Source organism: Conger conger, chromosome 6, assembly GCF_963514075.1.
Source record: "Conger conger chromosome 6, fConCon1.1, whole genome shotgun sequence".
NCBI lineage: Eukaryota > Metazoa > Chordata > Actinopteri > Anguilliformes > Congridae > Conger > Conger conger.
The window spans coordinates 59,486,307-59,508,667 of NC_083765.1; the positions used below are offsets into that span (position 1 = coordinate 59,486,307).

Below are 22,361 nucleotides of genomic sequence, written 5' to 3' on the forward strand. Positions count from 1 at the left end.
CCCAGTGCAATTGGAGATTTCACCCTGATCAGCTTGAGTGCTTCACGAAACCAAAGGTTGCAGTTTTGCCAAAAGGTTTTGATGAACGATAGCTGCCCTTTCGACAAGTGTTTGTTCATCAGCATGCTTGAAATGAAAAGTTTTGGATAGAATCCATTTTTCTTGTAACTCCACGTCAGCCATTTTGTGTCCCCCCTGCTAAGTATTAAGTCAAAATGATACTGAGCCTTAGGAAACAAAATGAGAGTGTTATAAAGATACAGATGGATTTTATATTCCACAGTGTCCTGGTAAATCAATTACCTCTAAGAGCAATTGGCAGCAGAGGGGACACAATCACAAGTAACTGACATTGAGTTACTTTATAAGGCAATACACCCTTAATATATAGTATAAGTACCCGTAGAGACAGCAATATAGACAGGACCCATAAATCAACCAAGCCCTGGTCGCATTGTTCTCGGACAAACAAGGAAAAGGATCTACAGTAACACAAGCTAACCCAACCCGTGTCAGTGCCGCCCTCTTCTACCTAAACCGATCGAAAAGCATCTGAATTCAAATCCCGTTGTTACAATCCAATCAGAACGCAGAAACGTGAGCTGCAAAAGGAGCAGGCTGTGATTGGTCCCAGAGCCAGTTTGGTGGGACACGCGGCTCACGGTAATAGAAGGGTCTCTGGTGGGTGGGTCAGGGAGTATGTCTACTGGGGTCAACAAGTCCGTTTGGAGCTGAGGAGAACAGGTAAAACAGGTTGACATGGAAACAACAGACCCACTTTTACACTGGGTGGGGGGTGGGCTCCCCGTCTCATTGTCTGCCTTCTTACGGCAGGGGTGACTAACCTTTTCCAGCTGCTCGATGCAGATGGTGTGGACCACTATCTTGCAGGCAGCGCATTTCTTCCGTGCTACCGATTTTTGCTGTGTTGACAACAGGCAGAAATGAAATCACTCAAGCAAATAGTGGAAAATAAATTACAGACATTGCATTACACTCGTTTAGCAGATGTTCTTAACCACAGCATGATGTAAGAGGACAAAGTTCAAAAGTGCATTTACCTTGTGGTTAGCCAGACCCGGCTGTCTACATTTACAGACCAGTGAGGACATATGTCACATCACTAAAGAACTAATGCAAATTAAAGATAAGCAGAAATCAAAATTCACTTTTTCCTCATCTGCATAAACATATGAAGGTATATGTTCGAAAAAAATTGTTACAATTTTAATACTTCTGTATTTTCACACTAAAGTATTTTTCCATGCACTTCCTGGAAAACAAGATTTTATGAGATTTGTCATCGTGTATTTCAAATGTCAATTTTCCATTCCCCTCCAATCAATATCCTTTCACACAGCCGTGCGCATAGGCTACGACTAAGCGCCCCCCCCCCCCCCCATTTAATGTCAGATTAATAAGACCCATTTGACTTGTGTATACATCATATCGCAGAAGCTAGTGCTGCTTTAACTTCCGTTTCAGCCTGTCTTTAACTATGATATGCAAGAATCAAAATACAACTCCTGAACAAAACTTTTCAGCAAATGTTCTTTTTTTGTTTATGAATTATTAAATGATGCCCCAGACAAAGAACAAATAGGTCTCTATATCAAAGGATTAAGAAATGTGATATGCAAATATAACCTGAATTTGGTACGATGCAGCGATCACACCATTGGGTATCAGGGCACGTGCACATGGTGTGCGGAATGTGCATTGCCACTTTAGCCTCTAGATGGCAACATTTCTAAACTTTAATTCTCCACCATCACAATTTTTCTGAAATCCCACACTTCAACCAGGAGAGGGAGCACTTACACCAGTTACCCTATGAAATACTGGAAAACAGTCAAAATGAACTGTAGAACTTACTGCTATTAGCTGTTAATCTCCAGGCTGATGGTAGGCTTGTAAATGCACTATAAAATAATAGGTATATGGCTATATTTTCACGTTCTCTAAAACTACTTTTGGTTTTGACTAATCTAAGGTGCTTTGGAAGCATTTTTCCATGCTTCAGAAAATAAAGATTTCTCATTAAAATTAAGAGGCTAATTTGCATTGTGCTTAACTGGAGTTTAAACTTGATGGTTAACCCTGTAGACCACAGAATCGCATTACATTTGGAACAGTCACTAAAAAGGAGGAGCTGTTCCAGTTGTAATGTAGTTCTGTGGTCTAGAGGTTTAAACCTGAGCTTTAAAGGTAGAGTAGGTAAGATTTTTGTGTTAAAACATTGTTACAAGATCATTGCAAATCCCTTCCTATCATTGAAAAAGGAGACACTAAACATGTTGACTCACCCTCTGCCTGTTTTTATAGTCCTTAAATTCGGGTTCAAAATATGCAGTTATATATGCCGGCACTCTGTACCAAAACATTGTATAGTTGTACAATAATTAAAGCTCATTGGTAGAAAATTGGTTCAAATTGCCACCGCCAATGGCGTTTCAATGTCAGCGCGTTCACAGAGAAAGGGTTGGATAAACAATGTTGTGGTTTGAGTGTGTTTGTTGCTACAATTCCTCTCTTGACCGTTAGAAGTCCAAAATTACCTATTGTACCTTTAAATTATATTTGACCCAGAAAATTAATCATACATGCTTTAGTTTCAAGGTGATCAGCTGTGGAATTAGATGTTTTCATGCGAAACCATTATTTCAATCTGTGTGAATAACACAGCGTGGAACACACGTTTATAATTGCCTCCCTAATCACTCCCCATCTCATGTCTTCTTCTTCCATTCCCCCTTTCCTGCCTTTCATTTCATTTTCTCTTTCTTTTACTTCTTCTCCTGTCCTCTTTTTGTTTTGAAGAACATCCTGGGCTCTTTCCAATGGCTTATTTTTCACCTATCCGGGAAGGCGAGGAAATCGAGAAAATGTGAATTAGGCAATGGGAATGTCCTTCCTCCGCCAAACGTCAGTTCGTAGCCACGTCAGTTACAGGCGTGGCAGACTGCGAGGCAGATGGGGAGTGGCAGATCCACAGGTCGATCATTTACATGTTAGTTTGGGTGCTTCCTAACATTCCAGTGTCAAGCTCTTAGAAGGAGCATTTAGCCGACTGGAATGTCCTTAAAGACGGCGGACCCCGCGTCTCTCTGGTGGTGTTGAACTGAGAAGGCAGCTGCTGCCTCCTCCTGCAGCAGTATGAAGTCCCAGACATGCCCACTGAGAGGGACGAGGACTCACCAGAGTCTTGGCGATGCAGTGCTGCTCTCCTACATAGCAGAAGTCCCCGGAGACGTTGGTCTCGAACCAGATGTGGTCTCCGTACAGGGCACTCTCCTGGAGGGGGAGAGGGAGGGAGTGAGCCAAAAGCAGTCAGCAGTCTCATCTGAACACAACCTCTCAAGTTAGTTTAGAAAAAAAGTTTTATTCCTACACAGACTGTATCATCTGGATATACACATTATAAGATATACACTCAGTGAGCACTTTATTAGGACTTATTTTTTTTAGACTTATTAAGTCTACTGCTGCTGTAGCCTATACACTTAGCATTGTGTGTTCAGAGATGCTTATAAATACCACTGTAGTGATGCATGGTTATTTGCATTACTGTCACCTTCGACCAGTCTGGCCCTACTCCTTTGACCTCATTATGGACTAAGGCGCCCTATAGAAAAACCATAGAAAGGCCTAGGAATCACAATGCATTTCAAATGTGTCTTGAAAACAGTCATATGATGAAATACAACGCGTTGCATCCGTCTGTTAAGGGGGTAAACAACACATTTTAGCTGACATGGGCGACATGGCTCAGGCAGTAAGAGCAGTCGTCTGGCAGTCGGAGGGTTGCCGGTTCGATCCCCCGCCCGGGCTGTGTCGAAGTGTCCCTGAGCAAGACACCTAACCCCCAAATGCTCCTGACGAGCTGGTCGGCGCCTTGCATGGCAGCCAATCGCCGTCGGTGTGTGAGTGTGTGTATGAAAGGGTGAATGGAGAAGCATCAATTGTACAGCGCTTTGGATAAAGGTGCTATATAAATGCCAACCATTTACCATTTAGCCAGCAGAACTGCTGCTCACTAGACGTTTTTTTGTTTGCAAAAACTAGAGACTGTTGTGCAGGAGATCAGCAGTTTCTGAGATACTCAAACCACCCTGTCTGGCACCAACAATCATTCCACAGTCAAAGTCAGTTAGATCGCATTTCTTCCCCATTCTGACATTTGGTCTGAACAACAGCCGAACCTCTCGACCACATCTGCAAGCTTTTATGCATTTAGTTGCTGCGACTTGATTGGCTGATTAAATATTTGCATTAACAAGCGGGTGTACAGGTCTACCTAATAAATTGCCAACTGAGTGTATAATAGTGTAAATCAGTTCTAACTGTTCCAGCTAAACTGTTCCAGAAAAACTAACTTTTGGAATGAAAATTTTAAATACTGGAGGAACAAAATAATTTAAAAAACCCAAAACTATAATCACCTTACATAGTGCTGACTAAAAACAAAGCTTGCACCTACACTAACACTATTGTTTGTATAATTATATAATTAATTGTATGTGTGTCTAGCTTACAGCACCTGTCCCCATTCAAGTACATAAAGCATCTTGGTGTTAGAGGGAAAAACTGAGGTTTAACAAAAGAGAAAACTGGGTTAGGGTTAGGGTTTTTCCATGTTTCTATATATGGAAGACTCTGTGGAAGCAGGTTTTCAAATTGTAAGTAGATGTGTGAAGATAATGTGATAAGACTGCAATGCAATTCCTGAGATGTGGTTGTGAAGACATACAGCCGACAGAGACACAGGGTGTGATTGGTTAGGGTTAGTCACAGGGTTAGGGGATGTGAGGGTTGTGTTCATAGATCAGAACCACTCACGGTCCAGTCCACCGTGCTGCGAATCTCTCGGTCCAGGTCGCCTTTGATGATGGCTGAAGCACTGGGCTGAGCCAGGTGTTGTAGGCCAGACTTGGCGATGGCTTTCCTGTAAAAACACAGATTCAATACCTTTTATCAGCTTAATCCACAGCAGCTTTTAAAACATCCAGTCATATTTTGAGCTACTGTGCCACTGAGTGGAAGCAGAATTGACTATTGACTGATTACTTCTATACAGTAAATGTGATATTGACACAGAAAGTTACTGTGGTCATGGTTCAATGTAATCATCTCACTGTGGATAATTCTCCTCAGATCCTTCCCCTTTAACATACTGGCTTCACTGGCCAGTGCCAGTGCAATCAACCAGGTTTAAAATAACTTTAAGATCTATAAAACCCCATGTTTTAGGCACATCCTATTTGTAGGAATTTACGTTAAATTCCTGCATGAAGAATGCTTGCAATTGGCATGGAACATGTTAAAACTAGTCTTGAATTAGATGCAACAGAATCCTAACAGAATCCGGCATGTACTCAATTTCAACTGTACGTACGTTTACAGAACTTAAGGTGGGCGGCTTCTGACGACAGGCGGCAGCTACAGTGCAAGAGAAGAAACCGTCTGCACTGCTGCCCCCCCTGCACGTCGTCACATCGTAATGAGGAGCCGCTGAATTCACACTCTACCAATCACGGGCACACACAGCGGCCACTTCAGAGGAGATATTGGTTTCAAGGGACAAAGGTGTCGAGTTCTATTTTCTCCTGCTGCAGCAACAGTTTAGAAGATCTGCAGAAGTGCCAGGAGCTGATTGGCTAATTAATTGCATTGGTGACACTGGGTGTTCAGGGGCCTCTCTTAACGCACAGAAGGGCCAGATTAATGAAGACTCCATCTTAGCCGGACACGATCCACGGAGGCCTCGCGTAGCCTAAGGACCGCTGGGAGGACACAGTGTTACCGCAGCGCTAAACTCTCTGAAGGTGTTTGTGTCACGCTGCGGCGTTTGATGATGTTACGCCGGGTCCCCTCGGACGAATACAAATTCAGCTCATTTCCTTTGCTCAAAGCAGCCTTCATTATCTCTTCAATGGTTACAAATGTTAATTTAGCAAGATATCACCACACATTGATATGCTATCATCCAGGAAAAGTATGTTTCGAAAGTTATGTGTACTGTACATTAGTTTTTTGTCTGAGGTTGGTATAACTTACGGACTACACAGTAAGCAGTAAGCAGCACATGACCAAATGAAGGGAGAATAAATTAATTTTCTAAGTATATCATTCTGGGTATTTGCTATGTTAAAAATGTATTGACATGATTGAACCAGAAATGTTGTTAGCCGTGGAAAAAACAATGGAGAGGTGAATTAGGAGAAATCTAAGACAATGATTAACTGGGGGGAAATTCAAGTTCCAAAGAAAAACATATAGAAGCCATTTGTCACTTCAGTAATATCAATATTTCCTGTACTCAAGACACAAGATGTTCCACACCTTATCCAAAGCTCTCGCTTGTTGACATTGTTATTGTTTTACTGCACAGGGAACAATTAGCCTACATCTTTTACACCGGATGTTTTTCCGATCATTTGTGCCACAGAAAAACAACGGGAGCAGAGTGCGAGGGAGACTGACAAGCGGAGGTGGTACCCAGCAGGGTTTCCAACGCAAACTATTCCTGCAAAACATCCCCCTTCCTTCCTATCTGAAAAACACAAGCCTCACACAGCCCGTGAAGGTTTTTTTTTACTACTGGGAGGATTCAGTTCGATACACAGGAAGAAAAAGCAATTCATGCAACAATGGGCAGATAAGGAGCAGAGTGTGCAGTATAGCATTTGGTTGTGTTGATTTGGTACTGGAATACGAGGGAATGCACAGGTTGGGAATGCACTAGATCAATAGTCCAAACCTGCATTCACTGCCTAAAGTTTCTGCATCCTATCTGCTACTAGTTGGAGTTGTTTTATGACTTATTTTGTCTTTCGTTTAAATTTTCCTTGATGAGAAACCTTTGGCGATGCTTAGAAAGGTTACGTTAGGTCATGAACAGTACAGTGCATAATTACAGTTTATAACATAATCCTTTACAATATTTTTTAAAATGGGGAATACGTAACCTGCTCATAGAATCACACATCCGGATAAAAAAGGATACTAATATACCCACAGTTGGTGTATATGCATTTGAATCCTGAATTTGCCAACACACTGTATAAAAGCAAGCAGGTAAACTTGACTTGTGCACAGCAGCGTAAAGTCTAAAGCCCAGCCCTTCCCTGCAGTACATTAGAGCGCACCCCCAGCTCACACACACTTCTCTCTAAACAGAGACCCTGATGATGAAATGAATGGTCTACATACGAGAGGAACCCACTCCAAGTTTCCAGCTGGGGGTCATAGTAGGTGCCCTGCAGGGGGCTGAGAGACCCTCTCCAGCAGGCCGGGCAGTTCCGGTGGAGGAGGGGGAGGGAGAGGGAGGCCCGGCGGGCTGCCGCCGAGCTCCTCCGGTTGGGCAGGGGCACCCCGCGCCCGGGCCAGGGGCTGCCGGCCTTGGAGACGGTGGAGACCCGGCGGCAGTGCTGGCTGGTCTGCCGGTACCGGCCGTACAGGCCGAAGGCGCTCTTGCGGCAGTAGACGGCCTCGGCAGGGAGCAGGTGGGACGAGTTGCGCCGCAGACAGCGGGGTGCCCGGATCAGGGGTCGCGGCTGGATGCTCCCCGTCACCCCCGCCGCCCCTTCCGGCTCCCACCTGGCTTCGCTCAACCACAGAGAGGTGTCCTCCAGCTCCCGGTCCGACACGTGCACCTCCTCCTCGTCCCAGCAGGTCGGTCCCGAGCGACCGGTCTCGCTCTCACTCTCCTCCGACTCGCTCCCCGGGGGCTGGCTGTTGCCGTCCCCCTCTGAGTCGGACGTGGAGAGCTCTCCGTCCCCCGGCCCAACCCCCGGGGGCTTTTCGGCAGCCGGGGCGTCTCCCTCCTCCTCCTCGGTCATCTGTATGAGGCTGGCCAGCAGCATGGAGGGCCCCAGCAGGTGGGTGTCGATGGTCCGGAGCCTGCCGGCTCGTCGCCGGCGCACCGCGAAACGCGGGTTAAGGCTGGGCGTGGTGGTGCTGGAGCGCCTTCGGTAATAGTGCGCTTTTCTCGGCCTGTCACAGCAGCCCCTGCTGGCTGGGAGGACCCCCTGCACACTTGACCGCCGTCGCTGGGTGAGGATGGCGGACGGGAGGCCGGCGCTAGACCGCCGTCGGGCCTTGCTGGTGGGCACCGCCACACTCGGGCGTCTGTGTCGGCAGAACTCCGACGGACTGACCCCGCCCGAGGCCCCGGCTGCCTCTTTCCTCTTAAAGTGCCGGCGGAAAAAGGTGTCCATGGTGCCTGCAGGAAGGAGCTAAGGTCCTGCCCTTTTGCCTCGGGGGATGCTGTTGGTGTAGAAATCGGTCCGTCAGCATTACAGGACTCAAGACGTACCCCTATTCCCTCACGGAATGCAGCACTGTACTTTTTTCCACCCCGACCAGTGAAGAGGCTAAACAATACACCGCCAGTGAAAGCATTTAGGGAGCTGAAACCAACCCAAAGGCGAACTCGATCGACAGAATCGAATTTCCGTAGGAAAAAAAAAAACTGCTCCCGACGAACAACGGCACCCGCCTAAACCCGGAGCCCATTTAACCCCGAAAACAAACGAGCTGATCTGATAACGGATCCCTTTCGCTGGACACGTCACAATGCAGGCCGGCCTGGCTTTGTTACCACGGTGAAGGAGGCGTAGCACGCGTAAGCTTATCCACGTCTCTCCTACGGTATTCTGTGTCTCAGTGAAAGTCATAGTGTGACCAAACTCTCCAGGAGAATAATAGAGAGGGAGAGACGTCACATATTATGTCACAACTGATAAGAAACCATTATTTTTTTGGACAGCCAATACTGTTGCTAACCATATCAGACCATATCAAACTGACAAGATTCAGACATCATTATCCCTTGGTTCTTGCCATTATCATGCCATACTACAGAATGTGCAGTTACACCTGCCAAACTTATGTTACCAGTTCAAACAGCTAGCTTCTTGTTAGATTAGTCCATAAAAGCAGAAAACTATTGGGCTATGGAAAATTTTATAAAAAGTCAGTCAGTCCAAATTTATAATAAATGTACAACCAGTTAGATACTGTTTATGTGTGTGGAAATGTGGATAAATGACAAAGGTGGCCTGGTCAGTGGCTGGATAGTTGAAGATATGCAACACAGAAATGATGGAAACAAAATTAATGAATTGAAATGTTGAGATTTCCCACTGCTAACTGGAACACCTCACCAGGACTGCATGCCTCTGCCATTTCCAGGATGCCTTTAAAAGGTCATCTGGCCCACATGCTAACTTTGCTGTTGCTCACGGCTGAACGGCTAACAAGCAGACCGTGTGAAAGGAGCATGGGTACATGTGCAACACTGCGAATCTTCCCCCCCACCCCCACCCCCAGCAAACTGAAATTAGGTACTGTGCACTGGTACACCTGCTGTCACCATACACCACCACACCTGCTTGACACCAAAGCAGAGTACTCACTGTAACTGGTACCATTTCCGCGGAATTAAACAAAAGGAACAGAAATGCGAGTGCAGCATTGCCTACAGTTATCCTTAACCCACAATGAGACAGTGACGTACTAGTCAGTACCCCGTTCACACAGTACTGTCACGCCACCTTCGTGTGTCACACACCATCATGTGAGTCAAAACCCTGGAGTCATTTAAATCTGAATCGAACACTAAACTCTACCAGGATAGTTTGATCCCACTCATCACTCATTCTATATGAAAATAAAAAATATCCTAGAAACAAAATGGAGGGCTGGGGGCGTCGGGGGCAAGCAGGACGAGAGCCGTGAATAATAAGAGCCAGCGAGGAGGCGATATCCGGCACACGCAGAGACTGAATTGATTGTTAATGAGCCCCTTCCCCCCCCCACCGCACCCCCTGCAGCACAGGGCCGCAGGTGAGAATCAGAAAGGCATGAAAGGAATAAATGATGCTCAGCGCTGTGAGAAATTAGCTGCAACGCTTTCACAGCGGTGACGGAGAGAGACGGCGTCTTTTCGCTCCAGCCCGAAGCTAATGCAGGCCAAGCCGCGCTCTCCTTCGTCTCGCGCCTCGCACCAAAAAAGGCCAGCGTGGCTTTCGTTCTCCAGCACGTCGAGCTCAGAGGAGGAAAGATCATGTGATAGAAGAATATCTGATGGACGTGAGCAGCGAGCTCGCGGAAGAAGACGGCGCCAAAGGTCCGTGCAACGTTATGTTTCGACAACGATCTAACGAGCGTTTGGCTTTCATGTTTAATATAATGGAATCGAAGCGCTGTGAAAATTGTGACATTGGAGCAAATCGTGGATGGAGACCAGGACATTCGTAGCTCTCGAGGACACTGTCTGTGCCGAGCACGTCTTGCACTTTGGACTTCAAAGGGATACCCCATTAGCAATTCCTGCATGCAAAATATTTATATTTACAGCTCCTGGCCTCAAAGGACAGGTTTAATTTCTTTCAGCAAGTGCAGCGAAGCTAGACAAAAGACTCTGAGTCACATCAAAGCATTTGTCTGCCAGCGAGAGGTAGGCTCTGAGCGGGGGTCTTGAGTTGTTATATGGGTGGCTCTATTTTATCAAGAGCTACTTTCTCTACAGCAATGACAGGAACACACACAGCCCACAGTAAACGAACCTGATGACACACACACATAATCCACCTTTGGGTGAAATTACATGCACACCCAACTCGACTCTCAAGTTTTGAGTTGACTAGGTGCACGCTTAGCCCTCCTACGAAATAAGAACAAGCCCACACACAACAGCATTGTTTGGTAAGTGAGGTTTTGCTACAAAGTGCGTAGTGTGGGAGAGACCCTTGTTGGTGATAATGGTTGACTGTGCAGATAGGTCAATCAAGTATTTAAGCTTGCGCTGCAAACAGCATAAAGTGTGTCAACTCAAGTATCTGAACGTGCAATGTACACAATATGGCAGCTGACATCATGTCACCATTAGCATTAGACAAACATTAAAAAAGAGGCAGTTAGGACGAAGATGTTTCCAAACTTTCACAGGAGATACTATTTTCTATACTTCACACTGGCTGTCAACTCCTCTCATAAGGCTTAGTTCTGGAGCCTGACACACAACAACTCAAAATAAATATTCCGGTATGTCACAACTGCATTTGTAGGCGATCACAGGTGCTCACATAAGGTTTTAACATATTTTATCAAAGAGATTTTTCAAAACTCGGAGAGAGGAAAGTCATGCATACACATTCTGGTATCTATCAGTCAATTAGCAACTGTTCCCAAACTTCAGGAAACACCCGTACAGTTACAAATCAAAAATCGTGGAGTATAGAGCCAAATAATTTTTAAAAATTTTGTCTTTGACTCAAACATCATGGAGCTCACTGTGTACATCAGTGGTCTCCAACCCTGGTCCTGGAGAGCTACTGGGTCCGCTGGTTTTCGCTGTTACTCTGCATTTAATTAATCAATTCGAGCAGATGATTACTCAGCTAACTCACCTCACCTGGTTACCTGGGTCTCAACAGGGTGCTGATTTTAAGGTGAAAACAAAAACCAGCAGACCCAGTAGCTCTCCAGGACCAGGGTTGGTGACCTCTGGTGTACATACACCCAGTGACCACTTTATTAGGTATTTGTTAGACTTTTCGTCTTCTGCTGCTGTAGCCCATCCAGATCAAGGTTCAACATGTTGTGTGTCCAGAGATGCATTCTATTGCATTCCGCTATTGTAGTGTGTGGTTATTTGAGTTACTGTCAGCTTAAGCCAGTCTGGCCATTCTCCTCTGACCTCTCTTGTTAACAAGGCATTGTCACCCACAGAACTGCTGCTCAATAGATGCTTTTTTGTTTTTCGAACCATTCACGCTAAACTCTGACTCCGTCTGGCAGCAACAATCATTCCACAGCCAAAATCCCTCATTTCTTCCCTATTCTGATGTTTGGTCTGAAAACCAACTGAATCTCTCGGCTACGTCTGCATGGTTTTAAGCAATGAATTGTTGCCACATGATTGGCACCTAATAAAGTGGTCAGTGCATTTGCATATAGAAACTTAGAAAGTACTAAAGTTTTGTTTTTTCAGCGGTGATCAACACAGATGGTGAGTTACCTGGATTGCTCATTTCATGGTCTAAGGACTGTTGGATTGGCTAAGATTTTGTCACATCTGAAATGGCAGTTATTTCTAGCTGTCGCTTAGGTGGAAAACACAGTCTGTTGCAAAACACCATCCAGGTGCCATGGATTATTCCAGTCATACAAACACATTACATGTAAGAAACCTGAAGCTAAAATATATTCAGGAGAGGTTTAATGGAAAAAGCCTTTAATTTAAATTTACAAAAGTATTACTGTCAGTCAGTCAAGGCAGTGTATGAAGTGGCAAGCAGCATGCTCGTTATGGACCAAAACAGAAATGAATATGCTGGTTTCATGGTTGAGGTGCATCAAATGACAGTGGACTACTGCTCCTATGTTTCCCCATTGTACAGGATGTACTCAGACAAACGTGCACACATTCAAATATTCATCAATACGCACATGCACATACTGTACATTCACACAAAAAGTAAGCGCACTCATTTGTAAGCATAGCCCAGACCTGCACGTACCTGCACACATGCTTTTATAAATCTCTAAACGCATGCAAACACAGGCACCATGCACAAATGCACGCACATATCCACTCAGACATGCATCTACATGTGCTCAAACATACAGACATACATACATAAATACATGGACATACACTCATCAAAGTACATGTGCAGTACAACACACAGATGCACTGTGCACACACGTGCATATAAGCACAGAACCTTTCAATATGGATTAAGTTTATTGCCCGTCTCCCTGGGGAGAAAACTGACCTGGGATCGACTCTTATATAAGCAATCCCCACCTCCCTGCTAAACCGGGGAATATTTTAATATCATAACACAGAAAAATTGATTACACATACCTGAAAAATTAACCAAATGAATACACGCAACAGCTGGAGTCCCTTTGTACCAGAGTATAGGTCAGCATGAGCTGTGTAGTTCCTGAAAATAAGTATTATAACCCTAGAAGGTCATGTCTCGATGAATCAAGGCCAGCAGAGTCAGCGCTTGATCCGTCCAATCGCACAAAAACCTGTTATGCTGAAATGTGATATATGCAGCTTAAATAAGTACACTGCTCCACATACTCAAAAGCATCCCCAGCGATCGACTGTGAATCACGCAGAGCCGAGCGCCGGTACTAAATGTAAAAACACAGTAACCTACTGTAGTTTCCCTACTGAGTGTACCAAACAAAGATCAGAGGAAATGGTATTTACAGGACTAAAAACATTCATATGTGTCATTGATCTAAATACAGAACATTCTTTGAACGTTGTTCAGAAATGATGACCTTAGGGAGATCACAACATATGCATACAGTAAGGGAACAAACCAACTGCAATTTACATACACACAACATACACATACAGTAAGGGAACAAACCAACTGCAATTTACATACACACAACATATACATACAGTAAGGGAACAAACCAACTGCAATTTACATACACACAACATATACATACAGTAAGGGAACAAACCAACTGCAATTTACATACACACAACATATACATACGAGATATATATGCAGTAACGGTACAAAACAAACGCAATTTCAAATTAAAAAGTAACACGGTAAGGAGATTATAGAGGAGCTCAGAGAAGAGGCCGTTCTATTTTTAGCAGCTCCGCTGTTTACAGCGTCCTGTTTGCTGCCCGCAGTGACCTCCTGTATCACCGCACTGACGCTCAGAGTCAAAGAGTAGCCTCCTCCGCCCCCGCTATGCTCCACTCTTTAAATGGTGCTCATTTTCAGTACCAAATTCCCATGCTCCAAAATACCAATAACAGGGCGTCAATACAGACAACAATCTACAATTGGCATGATTTAGTGCAGTACATGAATCTAAATGCCTTATTATGTCCATGTTTTGGTGAATGTTAGAGCAAATTGCCTTGTTGCAACTCTAACATAGGTACACATCACAGCTTGTTTTACACAGCTTTTGTTTTAGCTGTTCTGCTGTATCCAAATGCTTTTCATTACATTGACATAACCTTAGAGGCATTTGGCAGGAGCCATTATCCAGACCGACGTACTGTACAACAGAGAGCATAACCATAACCAGTGTGCTGAAAGACCCTACAGGGACGTACAGTTCCAAGTGTTATGAATGACCACAAAGATAAGATTAATCTGATGACAATAATCACAAACCTTATTTTCTTCAACTAAGTGAGGTTCATCTTTCTTGTGATGGGTGCTTATCTACCCAATTAACTTATTTCGCTTATTATATTAAATGTATAACCCTACCCCAACCCTGCAACATCTGTAGAACAGTTCTAGGTGGCTATAATTAGCATATCCCTCATCATGCATTAGCAGATGGTAATGTGATTTTTCCTTCATATGCATTAAGTGAAATAACTTTTATACTGAATATTAAAATTACCAGTACCATTTCATACTAATGCTTATTACATGGTTACCCCACTCATTCACTGTGCAGTAGTCTGTGAAATATCTACTTCACAGTGGACTGAGACTGTGCAAGAATTGTATAATTAGTGGACATGTTTAGCAGTAATTGGGTTGTTAATGAAGCAACAACTTGACTCTGGTAGTGAAGAGAGAGAGGCTTCACAAAAGGTGTGGCAATAATATTTTGCCAGTAACTTTCTGATGAGAACTAATCACAATACCTGGATTGGCAGAACCATGACTTTTCATTTGAATTAAAAGCAGCTCTAGGACCATGAATTACCCAGTATAATTATCTTCTAAATGATCAAAACGATTATTTTTACATTTCTTAAACCCACGTGTATTGTTCTTGCTTTTGTTTTCGTTTTTTCCCTCGACAAGCTCTCTTTACATGTCATTTCAAATTCTCTAAAACCGAGGGCAGCTTGCTGAATTCAAAGCACCCCGTTTTAGCAATGTGTAACCAGAGGCTATCTTTGAATCTGTGACAGGAAGGACTGCCCGCCTCAAGGAGACTGCTGGGTAAATTAATGAGGCGTGCTCGGGTTGTTGTGTGTGCTGATGGGAGTTTGCTCACGGTCAGGGTTCCTGGGTGGCACGATGCTCGGACACCATGTCCAGTGTTCTCTAGGGCACACGGGTGCGGTCAACCAGAACAGCACGATCCACTGGGGCCAAACAAACATTAGATAAGCGGCATCAGATCACCATTAATAGATATGTTTTGAAGACTTATACTCCAAAGCAATCATGACTTATTGGTTGCCTCACAATGGGCTTTGAACCGGATTTGGTGACAGTTTAATCAAACAAAGGTTCTGGAAGGTTCTGGTCATTAGGTTGAGAATCTACCACCAGACAGACACGCTTACTGCAAAATCCTGTCATACAGCAGTGTTTGTCGTCATGGAGATATCATTCTTTAAGAAGCCTGTACACCGCATTGGTTGAGTTTAGGATCATAACAGTAAAAAAAACTAAAAAACTAAAATGATATTATCTTCTCAATTGGCCTAATGAAAGAGGATTTGGCCACATTATACAATAACAGAAATGTGGGGACCGAGTTGTTTTACATTGCATACTACGTGGTCAGTTGGAAGCCAAATACCCAGAAGCTCCATCTGAGCTTCACTGAGATAATAAACTTAGCCGCACTTTCCAAGATTCCCTATGGTACGTTTAAGCCAAAATTATCAGCTGCTAATCAACTTTTCTCCCTGTAAAAGTTACTCAGTCAGCCAGTTGAAACCATACAGACGTGGGTGTGGTATCAATGGCACAGGCACCCCGAAATGTTCTCAAGGACACGGAGCAGACTCGGGACAGAAGTGATTCAGTGGGGATTCTTGGAAAATGTTATATCACACAATCTATCCACCTGTCCATATTATTATTGGTGGTGAAGCTCAAAGCCCCAAATGCAAAATGGACCGGAAGGCACAAATATCACAAATTATCTCAGTGCTAATCATATCTGCAATACAGTACTTTACCTAACCCGGGAAACTTGCATTTGAAACCACTGTAAGTCCTATAAATGTATATTATGCCACTACCTGACCATCTTTGTTTTAGTTTTTTTGACCAAAGTTAAAAAAATTACATGTAGCTTCTCCTAACTATACCCTCATATCTCAGCAGCACATCTGGTGTAGATAAGGAAGATGAGCTTTAAGTGTTTGATTCCTCTACCAGTCCGTCGGAGCATACCACTTCACAATGGCAACTGAATTGTCTCTCCATAACGTTTGTCCTTAAATTCACTCTCGCTAAATGTTTTTGTTGTTTTTCAAAGTCTGAACTTTCCGTCTCTCTCGGGGCTACACTGCTAGGGAAGTACTGCCTTCAGTCCCTGACCTTTGGGCTTCTATTTGCATTGTAAATCGCTGTGGATAAGTGCATCAGCTAAATGCAATTGAAGTAAAGTAAAGCTATAATGTTATACTATTATATTATTATATTAAAGCTATTATATTATGCCCTCTAGTTCCTTCGATTCATACCTTCCTGGTGTACAACCTTCTTACCAGGATGGTGCCAGCATTAGCTGTGACTATACACGGTCAATTCAAGAACTGTGGAGACACACACACAAAAGCCTCTTAGATTCATTAATTACATTCAATGACCAAGTGCAGTTCAGTTAGACTGAATGCAAGCCTATGTTATACTCAGAATTAACCGTCCTCTGTAGCGCAACATGAAATAAGAAAAGCGAGCAGCAGTAAGTAGGTCAACTGTTCCAAGCAGCAGTGGGAGACACAAGGTTTCTTTATGAATTGTGAATATGAGGAAACGTACTAAGGGCGAGCCGACACAGGGGTAGAGAGAGAGCCCCGAAATGGCTTTGACAGCAGGTACCTCATTCCCCTGCCAGTAAAACCGGTGAGAAAGGGCTATGACTAAGAAATTCTCACTTAATCACTAACGGTTTTTCTGCTGGCTCAAAATTGGGAGAAGGTGTTCGGTGCTTTTTTAAGCACAGAAAAAGCTCACCACCATTAGCATCATGAAAACACTGCGTTACTCAATAGCTAAATATTTATGTCTAATTCTTGTGCAAATAAGTCAATGGAACTTAAGGATATGTACTTGCGCCCAGCACAATAACAGATAAATTGCTTTTGTCACACTGCAAATGTTAAGCCTGCCCTTTCGTAAACACAGCAGACAGAAATCACTACGGGAGTCTTCCTGGTATGAAAAACACATCTTTCTCTGCCCTTAAGTGGTGTTAAGTATTATGTTGAACAGAACACATCTTGGGGTTTTGTAAGGAGGCTTTCTGACCTTAAATCCCCCTTGCATCCGCACCACTTTGAGATGGAGAGACAGCAGATGTGGCCGTGTGGCTCACCTCAGGGGAAAAGTCTTGCTGAGAGAATAATTCAAAACGATTCCCTTTTCTCATTTTAGCCCCACATGCAGTCCAGAAGAATTCAATGTACGGTTCATATAGGAGGTGATGTGGCACCACGGAGTCCACTGACCACGCCAGTACAGTTTCCATCCAAAATCTCTACTGTACTCTCTTCATTTAATACATACTGTAGTCGTAATACTGTATGATCCTTATTGTGATAGAGCAGGTGAACGGGAATACAAAAGCAACTGAAGTAATATGTCAGGGGTGAAACCTGTGACAGACCAATACTGTTTTACATGGAACATGTAAACAAAAACTTGACCATAAGTTCTCTGTTGACCTTTATCGTAACTGTACAGCTCATCATTCACCAACAGGCTATTGCTAACTCCCCATTATCAGCAGCCTATTACCAAGGATCAGTAATTCCATCTAACCAATAAAGTCATAGTCAAGTTTGTTGCTATGCTGGCTGGAGGTCTGGGTTAAATGACTTCTCCCCTGGCCCACTGCCCAGTTTTGCTTGGCTCAGACTCTTGATCAGCGCTGTGTGTAAATAGAGTGACAGGACCAGGGAACAGAACTGTTAATGTAACATACAGGAGTTAGGCTACACCCCCTATTCCCTAGCTTGGGAAAGAATTCCTAGGAATAACATTCAACATTACTGTGAGAACCACAAAGATCCCATATATATAAAAAAAAATGTTTGACAGCACATGATAATCAACAATATTAAAATATGTGAACAAATGACACAGTTCCCAGTGATCCCTTTGATGAAACCTTCTGCCATTGGCAGATATGAAGAGAAAACTCATAGGAAGAACTCACATACTGTAGGACTGTAGGTTTGAAGCAGCCATAAAAAGAATCAATGGCTACCAGCACATACTACAAGCCTAATTCAACAGCTGACTGTGGGCTGTCAGAAAGGTGCATTCAACATACAAGAACACCAAAGATAGGATCTGTTTAATGAGAATCTGATTGCTACAGAAAAAGGACATCTTGTAAGAAGGGAACTTTATATGTCTTTGAGTGGGTTTTGATCATTCTGTGCATTTGATGACTCTGCCTGCAGCTGTTGGGAACAGAGCATGCCACAATCAAGGTGGAGAATAAGTACAACATAATTTCTATGCCCTGACTGGATGTGGCTGAAAATAGCTCAGAAAAACACAGCTCTGTCTGTCTCCCAACTCCCTCACAGAGAGAGACAGAGAGAAAGAGAGAAAGAAAGAGAGAGAGAGAAAGAGAGAGAAAGAAAGAGACTTCCTTGAGGAGAGTGTGGGGTGGAAAGCAAAATTATCTCTGTTCTACCACTCATTCAATCAATTAAATCTTTAATTTGCCCTAACAGTCCCTAAACCCGCTTGCACTCGATATTAATTGGAGAGAGAAAAATAATCTTTGCTTCATATTCTCCCAAAAGACCTGTCTGTTCTCACCAGTTTTAATCACAGTAACATGTAAGAGGCGTGTAGCCATCGGGGAAGCAGCGATGCGAGGCACCAGCCCAGCTATATGAAAGTCACCTGTACATATTCTTCCCAACCGCTCATATTCAGCGTCACGCTGCACGCGTCATGTCTGCATGAATCAACAAACGAGCGGATGAGAATACCAATTTCACACACACCAAGAAGCTGAGAAACGTGGATGGCAGAAACCCAGCCTGCACGCCGTATCCAATAACTGCCACCCTGACTGATAGAAATAAACACTGCTCTTGATTTATGGAAGACCATGTCCATGTCAGACGCCAGACCTGCCAGGCAATCCAGTAGCGCAACAGATGCCCATATTGTAATATCGGATCGGCTATCAAAACAAGTTTGACTTTCTCGGAGAAAACACAGATATCTGGTTGTATTATTAACAGAACAGCCAAACCCAAGTAAACACTGAAAATGAAGTCATGACCTCCAAACGAGACAGCTTTACCGTTTACTGTTTACAGCTTTATCGTTCTTAAAGATTCTTTCCCATTTCCACCCAAACAGCTATGTCTGAAAACCTCACCTTAAGCAAGAGCCTCTCCAGGTTGCATACTGTAACACCACACACGCCACACACGCACAAAATCTCACCTCAGATACAGCAAGATATCAACCATCATTCCAACACCTTTAAAGCATAGAGCCCAAATTGATAGATACAGTGCTGCATTCCTCTGAATGACTAAAAATGACACAAACAAAATACACATATTAGACTAAGACTGATAGAAAGGCACAAGTCATGTTATATACAACCTGGTTGATGCAGGCAGTCTATCATCCAAGCCTGCTGCTCCTGCTGTGCTGCAGTTAGAGCACTGTAACTCCGTATAGTGGAGAGGTGAGGCTATGGGAGACGGAGAGCAGCGCTATGGGTGAGCTGGGTGGAGCAGGTGACAGCCAGCCCACTGTTTCAGGCACGGGGAGAGAGAGTGCAGGAGGGGCGGGCAGACAGCATCAACGCTGCTTTCAAAATAGCTTGGTAGCTGGTAGTGGAGCACACTTCCTCTATAAGCCAGCAAGCATCTGCACACACACACATACACACACACACACACACACAACGGCAGATGCAGATGCGCACACATACATGCACACAGTCCAACCCACAGATTAACTCTGGCCTCTGTCTCTACAGCAACAGTGTTCAAGTGCTCAACTGACCCTGTTGCCCTCTTAAATACAATTCAATGGACTCATTTGCTGGCTCTTTCACTGGCTCACTTGCACAATCGTTCACTTTGATTTTTATCTTTTGTTTCACTTTCTATTACCCCTTATTTTACTCTCAGTCTCACTCTTGTTCACTCTCTCGCTGCTGAGAACAGCCCACAAGATTTCCTCATGTGTTTCTTCACAGACAGGGACGGCAGTCACACAAGCATACACGTGCATGCGCACACACACATTCACATGGTGGATGTGCACACATGCATGCACACACACACACACCCAGTTACTCACACACTCACACACACTTTCTCACAGACACACACACACACACTCACATTCACATTCACACTCACACTCACACTCACTGGCACATGTGTACACGTGCACACATGCACACACACCCAGTTAGTCACACACTTACACACACATATTGAAATAATGCATTTCTATTCACACATCCTCTTCCACGATGAAGAGTGGCAATGTGAAATGGTGAAATGGTTATTGGGTGTGTATCCAGCTACACAGTCAATAATGCATGAGAGAGCTGCCGGCACGGTCACAGCTGGTGATGATCCTAAGCTCCGCACCGTCCCTGCCTCTCTCCCACTGGGCCTCTTTGACTTTCTCTGAATGTTACGATAAGCCATTACAAACAACTCCTGGCCAGAATGGAGGCTCATGGGAGCATTCGGGGCAGAAAACTGGGAGACGACGGCCTTGACTGACCTACATCCGCCTCACCTCCCAGGGGACACTGCAGCTGTGTCCTCCTGCAAGCTATTGTCTCCCAGCAACTCCACGGAAAACAGCAGGGTCTGCTCAATGTTCAAGACGCGACGGATTCAGAGTACCGCCGTGGCCTCAAGGAGCCCAACGTTGTGAGCAAAACAAACCCCAGTTAAAACCTCTCCCTGCCTGAAGATTTCTCGAGACCAGAAGTGGTCAGCGGTAAGACACGCTACACACCTTCAACCCTGTTTCCAAGTTCAAGGAAACCGGGGTTTCACGACTGTGATGTGCTGGCATCGATGACACATACTTAATTTCAAATATAGAATTACATTTTCCACATTTCATTTTTAATTTTACATTTACATTTTGGCAGCGATATGCTTCCATACACTAAGGCCAGTTTATAGTCCAGCGACAGAGCATCGCTCGACTGAAATCGCAGAACGTTCGTGAACGTTCTATTTTGTCGCCCGACATATACTGTGGTTGTCGTCCTTAGCAAAAATATATAAACGCACTCCATACCCCCCAGAGTATGAACGAAATGTTGCTGTCACCAGCCACATCCATTGCGGGTTGCTGTCGATGTGCTGGCCTTTACTGATGACTTTCTGTTGAAAACAAAGTTCTTCATGTGATATTCTGCTCATGGGGGCATCACAGAATGGCAGCAGCTACTTATGTTAAAAATCTGTGTGAGCCTGAATGAGCTCGGCTGAATGGACTGTACAATGAGGTGGGTCAGAGGTATATAGATAGTCACAGGGAAGGTTTTGTGTACACACACAGGTGGCTGCTTCATCCTCCCCTTCCAAGCTGAGCTGTACTGGGATCAGCACGGTAACAAGTCACACACTATCTTTCAAGCAGGACACTAAATCCAGCCCCACTTCAAGCACAATGCTGGGTCTATTTTATCAAGGTTCTGGGTTGGTGCTGTGACAGAAACGATGACATCGTGCCTTACATTAAAATATACTTTAACTGACAGATTGTACATAGCATAGCCAACATTATAGTCATTCAAATGTAACCTTTAGTAGCCTAACATTATGGTCAGGTAAGGCTATGTATAAACAGATGGAATGGATAAATAGCTAGCTGTATGGCCACGTTTGTCTGTATAACCTATATAAACACATTAGTCAAACAGTAGACTGTTGTTTAGCAACCAAATATATGACAGCCTAAAATATACAAACCACAAAGAAAGCATTAACATAAACATATGTTACCCTACATTATGATGCGAGTAAAAAGACAATAAGCATTGCCAGTCTATAATCCAAAGTTCATTTGCTTTTTTCCACAAATAATATACTAAGGTTAAGCTCAAAAGCAACACATCGAGTCACAGACGTGTGAAGAAGAGGTGCTTCAAGAGTGACAGCACCCCATATGGAAGAGGGAATGGTGCTTGGGGGGTAGGGAAGAACAGAGATGTGATAAAGTGATAAACTTGATCTCTAATAACTCTAACCAGTTCATTAACACCCTAAAAGGCATGATGCACATATTGTGGTGCCTGGGTGTAAAACGTACGGATGGACAGCGTGTGAAGTGACACAAGCCAGCCAAGCTGTCCCAAATGAAGTCAAGTGGCCCCAGCCCAACTCAACTCAACTCAATGAA

The 22,361-nt window shown here is 44.0% G+C and overlaps 1 protein-coding gene across 2 annotated transcripts in view; it reads right to left on the bottom strand.

The window, feature by feature from the left end:
• Window positions 1-22,361, bottom strand: part of dgkza (diacylglycerol kinase, zeta a) — a 137,347-nt gene that overhangs the window by 71,408 nt on the left and 43,578 nt on the right. The window contains exons 2-6 of one of the 2 annotated variants that reach the window (XM_061245258.1): window positions 7,213-8,268; window positions 4,840-4,945; window positions 3,199-3,294; window positions 846-923; window positions 663-731 (exon numbers count right to left, since the gene is read on the bottom strand). In XM_061245258.1, the coding sequence (XP_061101242.1) occupies window positions 663-731; window positions 846-923; window positions 3,199-3,294; window positions 4,840-4,945; window positions 7,213-8,219 (1,356 nt within the window). In that variant the 5' untranslated portion in view covers window positions 8,220-8,268. The remainder of the gene's footprint in view (window positions 1-662; window positions 732-845; window positions 924-3,198; window positions 3,295-4,839; window positions 4,946-7,212; window positions 8,269-22,361) is intronic. The other variant, XM_061245259.1, reaches the window with a different exon arrangement.